General features: G+C 42.6%; 1 protein-coding gene across 2 annotated transcripts in view; it reads left to right on the plus strand.

Moving 5' to 3' along the window:
* Nucleotides 1-15085, plus strand: part of SH3BP5 (SH3 domain binding protein 5) — a 57439-nt gene that overhangs the window by 23810 nt on the left and 18544 nt on the right. For both annotated transcript variants that reach the window (XM_082478956.1, XM_082478955.1), the window contains exon 4: nucleotides 10160-10324. In XM_082478956.1, the coding sequence (XP_082335082.1) occupies nucleotides 10160-10324 (165 nt within the window). The remainder of the gene's footprint in view (nucleotides 1-10159; nucleotides 10325-15085) is intronic.

Genomic DNA, 15085 nt, shown 5'->3' on the forward strand with positions numbered 1-15085 from the left:
CCCATCACCCAGGTCAAACGCCTACCCACATGCCTTGTCTTTGCTTATGTTGGTATAGATGCATGCACAAGATGTGCTTTCAGAACGAGGCTGCCAATATCTTGCCAACCTTCTTGAAACTTCTACGAGCAAACATTTGCTGCTTTGGCGGCTATTAGGCGAAACAACGATCCGGTGTTTCTCCTGAATATATCTGTTGCATCTATGTGTACTGAACATTTGTTATCTTGGATAATTAGCAAAATCCACTAAGGCAGGCTGTGTAAATCTTGCAGCATGTATTTGTGGGAGATTGTTCCTTGCTTCTATATTTGATTTCAGCAAAGGAGGCTGCTGCCAGGTGCAGATGAGCATGTAGAGCCTCTGTAAACCTAGAAACCAGCTGTAAACCCTAGACTCGCTGAGTCACTGCCTAAGCCCTGAGAATGCAGATGTATATTGAGGGGGAGGGTTATCTTGAGATTTTTCTCTCTTAATAAGATATTTTACCTTGAAGAGAAAAACCTGGGCATATTCTGTGATCCTGTCTTCCAGAAGGCAGCAGCTTTATCATTTTGGCCACAAACAAGTGCACAACTATCAAGCAGATGGCAGTGAGTGCCCAAGAAGGCTGCGTCTGGATGATATTAGGGTGAACAATTTTTCATATTCTGGTGCCATAGACTCATTAGTTAGTGTGAATGACTCCAAGCAGACCAGCATCTCACCATCTAATGAAAAACGAGGGAGAGCCAAAAGGCTTGGTGTAGTACGTCCCATACAATTTCTGTGCCCAAATGAACATCGCCTGCCTAGTCCTGTGAGGCAAGGAACTAGATCACTTAAAAACAACAAGGAGTTCAGTAGGTGTCAAATGACTGAGTGCACAGTGGCGATGATCAGCTCAGAGATGATATTCTTGCTCTTACTTCACAAGATCCTAGTGTACAGCCTAGATTAAAGCCACCAGAGAACAGAGAAGGGCTGGCAGCTGATTGCTCAGTCCAGGATTGGTCTTAACAGCATTTAAAGAAGTTGTATGTTCAGATATTTTATTTCTCGTTTCCTTCCATAGCTCCTAAAGAAGGGAGGTGGGATTCTGTCTGTGAGGAGACCAACTGTTTGTATGCTGGTAACTGAAGTAGCTAATGAAGTGAGCTGCTGGTTGTGCCATGGACTTTTTGTCTCTTGAAACATGGCTTGTGATCCTGTCTTAAGGGAGTTACACGTGTTGCCTAACTTTAGCACAGGGCTAGATGTCTCTCAGAACATGCTTTGTAGGTCTACTCTGATTTCCTGGGCCTTTTTATAGACTACAGGTTTACCAGAAAATAAAACAGAGCTAGGAGTCAGGTCAGTTCTGTAACATTTAAGATATTAGAAGAGGGGTGGATGCCTGCATGGGACCAAAAAGCCCAGCATAAGAACAAGACACCTAATCAAAAGCAGAGACTAAGGGACATCTGGTCGTTGTATTCCACAGGCATTTCATTAGTTATGCAGCAGGGAGGAAATGGTTTGTGCTCCAAAAAGCTCTAGCAAGGCTTATTTTCACCTCCTCCTCCCCTTTGCCTTCTCCACCCAAATAAAAATCTTCAAATCTGCTTTCGAAAAAGCAAATTATAACCTGTGTACAATTTTATAGCTTTCCAATAAACAGCTTAAAGAATATAAGGGTGTTTCAGACTCTTGAGAGACTGTATTTTCTGTCAGTAATGCAAACAATCATCACAGATTAATATATAGCTCACAAAAAGCCTCATAGATCTGCCAAAATGAGGTCACTCCCAAGGTTTTGGATTTTATAAGTTGTTTATAAGCATCTGTACATGGCCTATAGCAAGAGGGGGGGGTTTCTGTTTTTTTACTGCCTCTCAGTTCTGTTTTGGCTTGGAGATTCTAGTCTGTAGGTAGAGGGGAAAGGAAGGTCATGGTCCTTAAAAATAGTAAGCAAAACCCCCACCCCCAACTGCATCACTATTCTGATTATTCAAGAAAATAAATGTGTGGGTCTGGGAATCTAGGAGAACATTCAGCATCACTGCAAATTTTTTGCAACTATGTTCTTTGTTTTTTGAGAAGCTGTAAGAAAAAATGGTGGTATTTGATAGACATGCTGGTTGTACAGGATCTCTGGAGGTCACTTGATCCAACCTCCTGCTTAAAGCAGAACTGTCACTGTTGCTGGATTGCATCAACCATGGCTTTGCTAAGTCTTGAAAACCTACAGAAAGGAGATTTATAACTTCTCTGGGTAACCTGTCTGTGGGTCACACTGCCCTCCTGGTAAGAAAGACTTTTTTAATGTGCAACCTGAACTTCCAAGCTGCCATCTGTGGCTGTTGCCCTCTGTTATATCACCCAGTATTGCTAAGAAGTATTCATTTGCCTCTGTCATCTTTGCAGTTCCCCTTCAAATTTCAGCTGGCAGCTAGTTAGGTTACTCTTTAGTCTCCTCCTTGCTAGACTAAAAAAAAAAAAAAAAGCCCACCTCCCTCAGCACTCCTTGTAGGAGTCATTGTAGGCCTCTGGACCCTGTCCTGACATCCCTCTTGACCTGGGGGGCCTGGATGTAGTATTCAGCAGGCAACCTCACCAGCACTGAGTCGCGAGGAATGGAAACTCCCCATGATTGGCCAGCTGTGGCCCTCTTAATGTAGCCTAGGTCATGCTTTGCCTTACTCACAACAAGAGTGCACCTTTTCAGCTTCTTCAGCCTGACTCCCGTTGTAATACGCAGGTCCTTTTTGGCAGGGCTGATCTTCCCATCTCTGCTGATCATGGGATTATTCCACCGCAGGTGCAGGACTCCACGCTTCTTGTTGAACCTTGTGAGGTTTCTCTTGGCCCACTCAAGTTTCACAAGGTCCATCTGGGTTAAGGTTCTGCCATTTGCCTTTTCAACCATCGCCTCTAACTTCGTATCATCTGCAGATTTGCCAGGGGTGGAGCTGTGCTGGTATGGAGGTATTTTTTAGGATGTTGAGCATTATGGGCCCTTGTGTTGACATCTGGGTTGCTCCTCTTACTGGCTGCCAGCTGCATTGAAACAGGTTGAGGAAAACTGGAGCCAAAATAGCAGCATTCAGGGGCTAGTTACTGTGAATGCACTTAACTGCTTTCACCTTGTAGGTTTCTGAATTATTGAACCCACTGCAGTGGTGGGCAAGACAGGTATGCTCTGGTCAAGGAGTCCTGCTGTCCTCATCCCTGCCAGAAGCTTGTGCAGGATGCTGCGGTGCAGTCACTGCAGTCAGAGTGATCCCTGAAGACGGGCAGTGCTACGGCAACTCTGGTGGGCGACTGGTGGAGGAAAGTTCCTGTTTTAAAACATGTTCCTTGATGTGCTTTGCACAGCAAATTAACTGTGGGATGTTGTTAAACGAATGAGAGGGGCCCAGAATGTAAACATCTGAAACTTGCTTCCTTCTGAAGAGTGTGACTGCAACACAGTTAATCATTATCTATTTGGTGGTAAGCAAGTACGTGTTTGCTGCTGGCAATTAAACTATTGTTTTAAAGATTAATGAGTGGGAGAGACATTGGTTTCACATTAATGAACAAGCGCCTTTTAGAGCAAAGGCCTTGGGCCAGCACATAATGTGCCGGTGCCTTGTTCTGAGCAGCAGCTGTGTGTTCCCTTCATGCTCCAGCTTACAGTGGTTTTTATAAAGAGAGGTTGTTCATGCCTCTATTGGCAATAGAAGCAGCAGAGATGCTGAAAGAAAGTGGGAGTCAAGATTTTGGCAGTATGGGATGAGATAGGTTCACCTGGCTAAACGAGAAACCAATTTTGTAAATATTTGAAAATAATTGATCTTTGACTAATTTCTAATGGGAAATTTGCTGTTTGTGTTAGTGATGCCCTTTTTGTGATGTTAGTGGTCTGGTCCTCTGGTGAGCGAGGCTGGCCAAGGGGAGAAATTCTGTATCAGGCTTAGTCCCACAAAATGTACCCTCTGCATCTATTTCTGGCAACCTGGCTTGATCGTTAGCTGCGTGCACATGTGCTCACAGGTCAGAGGCTCAGCAGTGCCTACCAGAGTGTATTAGGTGTCAGCCAGCCTCAGAGGAATGCTATAGCTGTGTTGCACCATGTTTCTGTGGCAGTGATGTTGTGCAGTCGCATATAACTAGGTAGGCAAACCCAAAAATTGGAGATTAGATGAAAAGAGGAAGAGGAGTATATGTCTTGTTTGATGTTAACGCGGAAGATTCAAGCTATGTGTGGTAGGGTGGGAAAAATCCTTTGTTAGGTCAGTTGGGCAAGGGCTCTGACTACAAAGGGAGATTCGGGCAATAAAAGCTGTGTGGACTAAGCAGAAAATTGTATTTCATAATTAAAGAGTCCAGGGATTTCTGCTTTGAAAGTGGACAAGTGAATGTGTCTGTGCTGGCCAGAAAATCTGTCTGTATGCTGCTGCCAATTCCAGAAGAATTACCACATTTTAAAAAGTGCCTGGTTTGGTTTTCTTCTGCTAGCTTGCCATGGCCTAGCTGTTTTTTTTTTTGTCACTATCTTTAGCTAAAACCATAATCCAGCTGTTGTGCATGGTTCCCTTCTGTGCAAGGCCCTGTGTAGACTAAGCAGAGGATTGCCCACGAGGGTGCAGCTTTTATCCCCCCCCCCCCCCCCGCCCCGAGCTGCTTTCTGGAATACATTAATAGCTTGCAATTATGAACCCTGTCAGTACCCCTTTACTTTTTGATCATTGTTTATTCTAAAAGTTGACACGTTTTGTATCGCAGCACTCCATTTGCTTCTGCGAGTGCTGCTACTGCGTGTCACCTCTGAGCCTTTGGGAGCTGGCTGGGAAGTTCAGGGCTGTGCGTATCGGAGCTGGGGAGATCAGCAGCAGATGAGCTGGTGAGAGGAGATCGCCTGTGTGGAAGAGCGCAGGGTGGATACTGGTGAAGAGAAAGCTCTCAGCCATGAGGAAGGAGGTATAGAGAAGGGGGCTGAGTGGGCAGAGCAGGACTCCTGGGCATGCTGCTTGTTGTAGGGAAGGGATTTACTGTTGTGGGAGACTTGTAGCAGGTTGCTTGTAGAGTACTGAATTGCAGAGGAGGGATGAACACAACGGCAGAAGGAGTTGGCGCTTTGTGCGGATGGTGTGTGACAGACACTGCTGTGATGGTGGGATTCTCCTTAGCAGAGATCTCTCTGACTCCCCTTGCAAAGGGGAGGCTGAGGAAGGACTTTTTACAAGGGCATGTAGTGATAGGGCAAGGGGGAATGGCTTCGAATGGGAAGGTAGATTTAGATTAGATATTGGGAAGAAATTCTTTGCTCTGAGGGTGGTGAGGCACTGGAACAGGTTGCCCAGGGAAGTTGTGGATGCCCCATCCCTGGAGGTGTTTAAGGCCAGGCTGGATGGGGCTTTGAGCAACCTGGTCTAGTGGGAGGTGTCCCTGCCCATGGCAGGGGGGTTGAAACTGGATGATCTTTAAGGTCCCTTCCAACCTAAAGGATTCCATGATTTCTCAAGGGATCCAGTTTTATATTTTACGCTAATATGGAAAGGGTCTGCAGTGGTGAAGACGCTCAGTTGAGTTTCCTGGCGGAAAGCACTGATGATGAGGCACAATGAACTCCCAGTCACTGTGGCAGTGGGAGCTGGAGCACAGGTTCCCCAGTTCAAAGGTGTCAATGCTTTCTCGTTTTCAATAAGGGGTTTCACTGGCCTAGCTCCTTCTGACTTTTCTGAAAGAGATGCTCGCTTTTATATTGAGTAGACTCCACCAAGCACCAGCGATATGGGTGACAGGCAGAAAGTTGGCATCCCACTTGCCTCCAACTTCCCTCAGAGATTTTTGTTCTCGTCTTTAGTACATTTTCTCTTGTGCTACCCCAGGGCTAAACCTCTCTTGACTTGAACACCAGTTTGTGCTTGAAAGCAAAATAACCTAGTTTTCAGTCATTCATTTGAACTTTCAATTCTGGTCTTTTGAGAGAAGCAGCCACTGTCTAAAATTATGAAGTTTGTACTCAGTGTCAGGAGGTTGGATGGAGATGTGAGCTCCTGCTGTTCTCTATGGTTTTAAAAGCACATGAAGAACATGGCTACGCTCTCTTCCATCAGACTGAGTGACCTACAAGCTTGAGACTGCGAGCATGAGAGCAATCTGTCAGTGATGGTGCAGAACAACTTGTATGTGCTGGAGGGAGTTTTAAAGGAAGGCTAATTATTGAGTAACTGTACTAACTAAAAAATGTTTGAGTATCCTTTTTCACATTGGCAAAACCACAAACCTGTTGATGTTTCTCTAATGACTAATGTATCCTTCTTTACCCTAGCATTTGGCTTTTTTCTTTCCCAGGCTTTCAGTAAGTTGCTTAAAATAAAAGACTGTGGACTGACTTCAGATAACTTTTGAAGCTAAATTGCTGTTTGGACTAACTCTTTTGCTTAAACCAAAAAGCATTTTGTGTTCCAAAGCAGTGTTTCCAAACTGCCATTGCAGAGTAGCATTCAACAAATAGAGCTGTGAGAGAGTACTTAAGTACGGTTTTGTTTCGGTTTTCTATTTGCCCACACAGTTATGGGGTGTGAAGCTGAATGTGGCCAGAGTTATGGGCCTGTCCGTTAACAGCTCCAGCTCTCAATGTCCTGCAGTTCCAGGTGCAAGTAGAAATCTAGCTGAATTGTAAATTTAGTTTCTGGCTTTCTTATCGTAAGAATTCAGCCAATTGTGCTTTAGAGGCTTCATTGGAAGAGATACTAGTACTGCAAGGTGCCACTAAATGTTGGTTTTGTGAGGATTTAGAAACTCAGCTCCTAATGCTCTGCAGGCTTTTTGCTGCCTTAGATGTGTTGATCCCTGACCCGGGTATCTGTGCCAACAGAAACTTTTAAGTGCTGATGCAGATACGGTGAGAAAACTGTACTTCTCCTGTGCTCGCATTGCTCCTGGGATCTGGTTTTACTACAGTTTCGAAAGCAGTTACTTGCTGGTGCGGTTCTACCTGTGCTAGGAACGGATCGCCAGTCTGTTTTCCTGTGTTTGTAAGTTGTTTCTTGCGCAGGCAGGCCCGCTCCTGCAGCGGGGCAGCCATGGACCTGAAGCCTTCACTGGGGCTAGGCTTTCATGGCCTTATTGCCTGGAAGTTATTGGACCTGGCTCCCTCTCGTAGAGTCTTTAATGAAAATCAGTCCCTGCTCTTCTTCCTAACATCCTCAGCACTGTTCTGCAGTACTTGGTGCAGGCTCTTACTGGAGTCCTGAATTCTATTGCACTTTTTAAAATCCCATCTTGAACTATTTTTATGGAAATTACTTTTGGCCTTTATTTGCATTTGATCCTTTTACTAGCGTAGGTCAAACTTACTGGAAGAAAAAATAAAGTTGTGAAATTTTGGAGAATTCAGTGGAGGATATTTTGGGGACTAAGATTCAGGCATATTGCTGTGTCCTTTGTTGGAAGCTTAGGTTGAGCCTTGTGTAAACATCTTCCAATGGCTTTCCTGTACTTGGTGAGTACCATGGTTTAGGTTAGTTAGTGGCTAAATTAAAATGTTCTTTAGTCAGGCTTATTCTGAATTTATAAAATGTGTTAATATATTTGAAACAGGCAGCTGGTGTCTGGGGTGATGAGGAGATGTAATGTGTGGGGTTTTTTCTTAGACTTTCTAAGAGGCCATATTGACGATGAATTGACGCCAGGATGCTGTTTATCCACTAATATTGGTCCAAAGCTCTGTGCTGCTTTGGGATGTGCAGTCCTGCATGGAAATTAACACTTTAATGCCCTGGTTCTTCATGAAGGCTTTAGGCAGGGTGGTGTGGTGTAAGCTGCCTGAAAGCAGCGTAGGGCATGGTTAGATGAATTTCTCTCTTGTGGAAAACACCAGCAGTCAATTCAGGAGGAAGTGCATCAAGGACCTTGGTCGGAAGGAAATTACTGCGCTGATTGTGATGACTTTGATTTCCCTCCCCAGCTAGTAGCTGAAGGACCTCTGACACATAACTCCTATTTTTCCATGGTCACTTTGGGGTGAAGTACCTCTTTGTGTGATGGGGGGAAGGAAGTAAGAAGAGCTTGCTGCTATTTCAGGACATTGTGAGGGAAACTTAGTGTGCTTTACTTCCTTTTGACTTGTGTTTAAAGTAGGAGTCCATCTGCCCTGCCACGGGGCAGGGAGGGAGGGTTTTTTCCATTACATTTACAAATAACTGATGTCTCAAGTGTGAAGGTATTTGCAGCTGGTGTTGAGGAGGTGTAGCCAGCTGCTTGCTGGAGAAATGCACCATTGTTCTACTTATTTCCCATTATGTGTCAGGGATTTTTAGCCACTTCCCGAATGACCACAGTTTTTTCAACCTTTTCCTTTATTCATAAGACTTCATCTTCCTCAGTTTAGCATTCCGTGTGTCAGAGTCCTTTCCCCTGTTTCAGCCTCAGACTCCTTCTCTGCCTGTCATGAGATGTAAAGTTTTATTCATTATTTTGTCAGTCATGTCTAGTCAAAGACATTTCCCATAGGTACAAACTGAGTAATTCCAGTTTATTTTTAAAAATCATTGAAGTGTAAATGGAAACTGCTTTCACAGTGCTGGATGTTCAATTAATTGAATGTGAAGCATACATTTGAAGGGTGGTGTTTCAGTGCAAAACAGCTCAAAAATACTACTTTAAATATAAATTTATGAAATATATAATGTAGAAAAGTTCAGGTAAAGATTTTCCTTTTGAGCTAAACAAGGTATTTGTGCATCAACCTCAAAAGGACTCTAGAGTGGTAAAGTGCTGATATAGTTAAGTGACAGCAAATGAACACAGAAGCTTCAGAAATTACAAATTTCTGGTGAAGGAAAATTATGTGAAACCTGCATGTTTGAAAGTGTGAACGTTAAAATTGCTAGTCATTCAGTGATAACTATAAAAAGAGGACATCTCTATCTTACTAAAGAAAACAAAGCCCAAACAACCAAAATGCAGCCAACACCGGTAATTTGTTTATGGGTATTCTTTGTTCGTTGTAGAGTCACCTATTTTGAACATTTAAGACTTGTCACTGGTACTAAAGTGCAACACTGCAGACTGCTGGACTCTGTTATGACTTTTGTCACCATGGTACTACTGAAACCTGCAGTATGACTAGCATTATTTCTGCTTTATTGGCTGCTCTCCCTTTTGAGGCTGACTAGGCAAGGGTTTGCTGCTGCGTTAGGGACTCTGGAGGGCTGACACTCAGCTGTGAAAAACAGAGGTGGCACCAAGCCCGCAAGATGGCATGCGAGCATTTCACTTGAGGACTCTTCAGAGTGGGATTTAGATATCGTGAGAGCCTTGTTAAAACCTTCAGAAAAGATGAAGGTGGTCTGTAAATGCAGTGTCTCAGATAATTCTTTTTGGTCCAGAATAGAAGAGATCACAGCTCATTGATTAGATGGCTTCTAAGCTGTGCTTGGTTTGCTGGGAAGGTCTTAGGTTGTTTTGGAGGAGTCTTTGCTCTCACAGAAAGAACCGTATAGTTGTCCCCTGCTTCCATGCAGACACTTGAAAGTGCTTCCTTCAAGCTCAAATGTTATTTTGCTGAAAAGCAGCAGCAGTTTCCAAAGGACATAACAAGGCCTTTATCTGTGTTTTACATGCATTGCAAATTCCCTTGGTTACCTTTGTGCCTGTGTACTGGGGACTTGCTGCACCAGTTGTGTCCCAGTGATAGCAAAGGAGAAGAACGTCCAAAGAATTAGCAGCCATCTTCGCAGAAAACTTGTTTATGCTTTATAGCAATGTAGTACTTCCAAAACATTTCCTCAGTGTGATTAATGGTGCACCAGATAAAAATCTACCCTGAGTAAACTCAGGGAGTGCCATTCTCAATGTATTCTTGAGATGCTACAAGTTTGTTATTGCGTTTTCTTTTGTTTTGTTTCTCAGTGATTAAACCTCAATCATAAAGTATTTATCTCTCAGCCAGGTGCTTATTTGTAGGCCATCAGCTGTGCGTTTTTTGACTAGGAATGCCATGAGACAGTTCTTTGCAAATTACCTGTTTGGGTGGGAACTGCTGTCTTAGCAGTATTTACTCCAATGAGGAAATATGTGTCACTTCCAAGTAAAAGGTTGGAAACAGTAACACTGGTGTGGTGTTTTTAAAGTCCTGGGATTAATGTGGTAGATCTTCTAAATGTGGCTGTAAGGTTGTCTCTGATCCCAGTTTCTCTTTTTTTAGGCACAGCTCGAAGCTCAGAGGGCGACTCAGGATTTTCAGAGGGCCACTGAAGTGCTGCGTGCTGCAAAAGAGACCATTTCGCTTGCTGAGCAGAGGCTATTGGAAGATGACAAACGTCAGTTTGACTCTGCCTGGCAAGAGATGCTCAACCATGCTACTCAGAGGGTAATACAAACTTTGCCCTAGCATCTGTCTTTTCCATATTTCGTGTTCTCCTGCAGTGCATGAGCCTTAGTTTCTGAAAAAACAAATTTTTGTATTGGTCCAGATATATGACATGTAGGAAATGAAGCTACAGCAAATTATCAAGTCTGAGGTTAAACGATTTGGGTCTTGGGCAGCTACTGGGACAGCTATAGTTTTCCATCTGGCTGTGCTAGTAGCTAGTGGAGTAGCTCTCTAAAGAAAAAAAAAAACAAAACACCACCAACAACAACCCATCTATATAATAGGGGTAAACAGTGTCTTAAGGCGTATCTGTATTTGGAGTTATGCCAGAATAATTGCACAGGAATGGCTATTCCTGAATACACCTGTTATGGAAACTCTTACTCTGGGAAAACAGGAACACGTTCCACTTTTAGTATAACCTGTTCTTAGTATGTAGTAAGTTGAACAAGGCACTTCACTTTGGAAATGTGTGTTTGAATGTAGAATTACTCAGAAATGTGTGTTGCATTTTAAGCTTGTATACTGCTTTATCCTGAATTAACTTTCAAATTTAGACAAGGTCTTACTTCCTTTGTGAAGTCTTTTTAAATCTACAGAAGACATGCACTGTCTAACAATGAAAGGTGGTATTCGTTTTAGCAGCTGTCAAGAAGAATTTTCTTGTCATTTGCTGTATCTCTTTTTTGCTGTCTGTTGAGAGGAAAAAAAAAGAGCGTTTTTTAACATGAAAGAACCAAAAGTCGAAGTTAAAAACCTTTGTTCTGTCAGAGTTCCCTTAATATGCCAGTGAAGCTGAATTTGCTATTCCAAATACACTAGTGTGCCATACAGTGTTCTTATTGTCTTGCAGTCCTCAATGCAGTAGCTCTGTTCTGTTGCAGGAGCTTCTCAGTTATAAGAAAGCCTCTTATTTCAGAGTGAATTGTAAAAACCAGCTGCCTGATGAAGAAACCGGGAACAAAAAGGATGTTGGCTGTGTGTAGGGGAGAGATGGAAAACCTGGTATATGTTAACAAAGAGAAAACAAACTCCAGGCTCCCGTTTGTGTTATTGTCCCTGTTATCATTAGGTATTTGCAGATCTGGTAACCTCTGCGTGTTTCTGAAGAGAGCCACCTCTGCAGTGCATGTGCGCCAGAACACCAGCAGCTGTCATTTTGCCTAGTTGTTATCCCTGTTCAATATGTGCAAAGTCCAGAAATGCATACACAATTTTTAATTCTCAGAATAGATAGGTGAGAAAACTGGAAGCATCTAAGGAGTTGCTTAGCCCTCCTGACTGCTAAACTGCTGAGATCTGGCGGAGAATGACAGCAACCACGTATCAGCTGCCTCTCTCTAGCTGGCGTAACGCAAATTTGTGTCGGGGTGGATAAGGAAAGAAATGCTAGCAATTTGGAGAGTTCAAATGGATTACTCTTTTCCTTGGATATTTCAAGGGGATCCCTGTGTCTTTCTACAACCCTTAATCCTTCCCTGACTGTCTGCGAGAGGAGTACACCTGAGATGGGCAAACCCAGTGATTTAGAGCAGAAGATGGCTGCTGACAGGGTTTGGTGGAATCATGATGGTGGTGGTGATACATATCATCACTGAATGCAGAATATCTGCTTGTCAGAGGACTGATTCAAACCATAATGTCTCTGATGGTTTCAGCTGAACGGTAAATAGGGACCTTAAATTTATTTACTGCAGTTATAAAATCTCATAGGCACAGACTTGATTGTATGGAGCAGCTGATGGCTCCTTGAATGGAAAGCACGTTACCCAACTCTTCCTGGTGCTTAAAATAGTCAGGGTAAGCTCAGTTCCCAGAAAGCATCTATCTGCACCTTTCCAGGGTACAGTGGATTTTGAAAGAGTTACATGGAAATTTGTCTCATGATTTTCACTGGCCATACTGGAGGTCTGAAGGCTAGGGCAAGAGCCAAGAGGGGTGAAAATGCCATTGGAAGTCCTGACTGAACAGACGCAGCATTTGTTTGGAGTGCTTGATTGAGTTTTAGAACTTCTTTAGGAGCAGAGTAAATGCTTCCTTGATTTCAGTGCATGCAATTAGTGAAGTGCTGAGTGTTCAGTGAGATAAACAGAGTAATTGGGGTCTCAAGGAGCAGAAAACATCATTATTTCTTACCAAGCTATGAATGAAAAAAGGTTGGAGGATGAGATCTTCTAGAACAAAAGTTCTCCTTGACTGTGGCAGCGTTGCTCTTAACTGAGATCATTAACTATTAATTACATTAGAAATTACTAATGGAAAAAACTGGTTTTGAGTGTGAAGGCTGAGGGCTAAGAAACAGAATTCCTCTATTTCCACATATAAATAATCTTGGAGAAAGCTTTTGCACTCTAGTTGTTTGGATTTGTTAGCTTTATTGCATATATTTATAAATGACAGTTGTACTGGGCAGAGAATAATCTTGCACTGGGCCTTGTATGGCAATGAATCAAGTGTAGAAAAGCACCTCTGTGCCAAATGTTAGAAGTGGGCTACTAATTAACTTGTTTCTCTATTGATATAAATGTCAGGCAAGGGTAAAGTGTTTTTATTTGCTATTCTTGGGCAGAGGTAGCAGGCTATATTGAATTAATCTGAATTTTGGAACAAAACCTGAGCCCTCTAGCAGCTTGATGGCTGACAATGCAAAGAGAGAGAGCATAAAGGAAAAGGGTAGGCAAGAGGACAAATGAGACACTTTTTTGTTTGTTTGTTTGTTTGTTTACAGGCACGTATGGAAATACTGCCAGGTTACTTTTGCACTTGACCCAATAGATGCAGACAAAGACTTGGGTTCCAGAGTACCAAACGGGAAATGCTGTTTGCAGACCCTCACTGGGAGGAAATGGAGATAAGGGTTTCATGTTTTAATTCCTTCTTGATTTCTTCATAGACAGAAAAACTATTAATGCTATTTTTAATGTGACAGTCTAACAGGTTACTGTAAACAAGGCTTTTTGTAGCCGCTGATACAGAAAATCATGTAATTAAACTGATGAGAAATGGGAGAGTTACTGAAATTTTGCTTATCTTGGGTAGGCTGGAAGTATAATGTGGAAGATGTTTTTATTCATGGAGTAGACAGGACCAGCATGAATAAGTACAGGGAGTACAGGCTGTCACTCAGCAATTTTTCCACCTTGCAGTTTGAGCTGTGTTTCCAAAGGAAGCTGTCTAAATAGGAGCTGGATGCCTGCCTGCCTGCCTGTGAAGATGCAACTAATTTCTGTGTAAATGTCTGTGCTTAAGCTATGTGTTGACCACAGTGAAGCACAGGACTGATGCGATCCTGCAGGTCATGCAAAGGCTTTACCTGCTTCTACTCTTAACGTCATGTGTATTTTGGCGTAAATTCCTCTTATTTTTTTTTCTAGAAGTCCGTTTCTCCACAGATCTGAGATAAGTGTAATGACACTTAGGCTGGGATGTGGCTCATCAGTTTCAGGTGTCTAGAACATTACTTTGCACGTCTCAGTTACTTGCCGAAACTTCCATTATTGTCAAAGGAAGTCTGATCAATAAGTTGGTGTTGTCTGGAGAACAATTCATGTGACCAGAGGGGCAAGTTCATTGTAAGACAAATTCTCTGTTGATTATGACGGAAATGTAGTCACCTAGCTAGATAGGTTTGATGAGCTCTTAAGATCCCTGGAGAAGAGTACTGTTCACTGATAGCCATTGGTTTATCAGGTTTTTGCTAACTGCAGTTTGTGTTTAAAATTTGGAGAAAATGTTTTTGAGAAGTGGAAGTGTGTTGCCTATCTGCAAGTACCTTGAATTATAATGCTGCAGTTTGGGGTGCAGAGAGCAGGGCTATAAAAGGGCCAAAGGATGGAGGATTTTGGAGTGATGAACAAGAGAGATCTTCACATTTATACTCCTGTTGAAAATCATTCATGGATGTGTACAAAAAGAAAATGCTGACAGATGTGTTACCTTGAGTTTGAGACACGTTGGAGCAGAAAGGAAGATTCTTCATGAATTTCAACAGAAATTGCTAATTTCTAATTGCTGATGCAATCTGCAATCTTAAAAAGGTTCTGCTTTTACAGTCTTTCCTGAGATATGTTCAGTTCATAAATTCTGGCAGGGAGAAGAAATGTTTTGGCTCTTGATCATGAGGCATTTGAAAAAGGAAGGGATGAGGGGAGGGTGAAGAGGGAGGAGGCATTCTCCCTCTTGGTTTAATTTGGCTTGTGAAGCTCCCTTTGATATTACACCATGAAGTACCATCTGTCAATGTAAAATGCGTGGGTACTTTCGTGATGTAGAGACAAGACATGCTTCCTGCAGACAGGAATACCTGGAGAAAAAGGGGCGAAAAGAAATGTCTGTGAAAGAAACAACAAAAATATGCACATTCTTCCTTGCCCTAACCTCTCTGTCACTTCACCCTGGAAATGCAGGGGTTAAATGCAATCCCTTGTATTGTTGATTCTGTCCTTGTTTACTGATCTTGCATTGTTCCTTACCTCTTTTATTTCTAATTCTTCCCCTAGAAGAACCATCAATTTAATTTTTTTTTTTTTTTTTTGAGGCAGAAACAGTTGTCTAGAGTAATTATCTGGCTTAGATGGTCAGCTTTGCTTAATTTCACCGATAAATTTTTCTTTTGCATGTGTTGTTATTAATGAAATTTTGTCTGGAACCCATCTTTGACTTCAGATTATGCAAATCTTCTGGGGGAAACAAAGCTACTTGTACAGATTGATTCACCAAAAATGTATGCTCTACGCTGGCCTTCCTTTCCCAGACATC

Source organism: Vanellus vanellus (genome assembly GCF_965231255.1).
Source record: "Vanellus vanellus genome assembly, chromosome: 2".
Lineage (NCBI taxonomy): Eukaryota > Metazoa > Chordata > Aves > Charadriiformes > Charadriidae > Vanellus > Vanellus vanellus.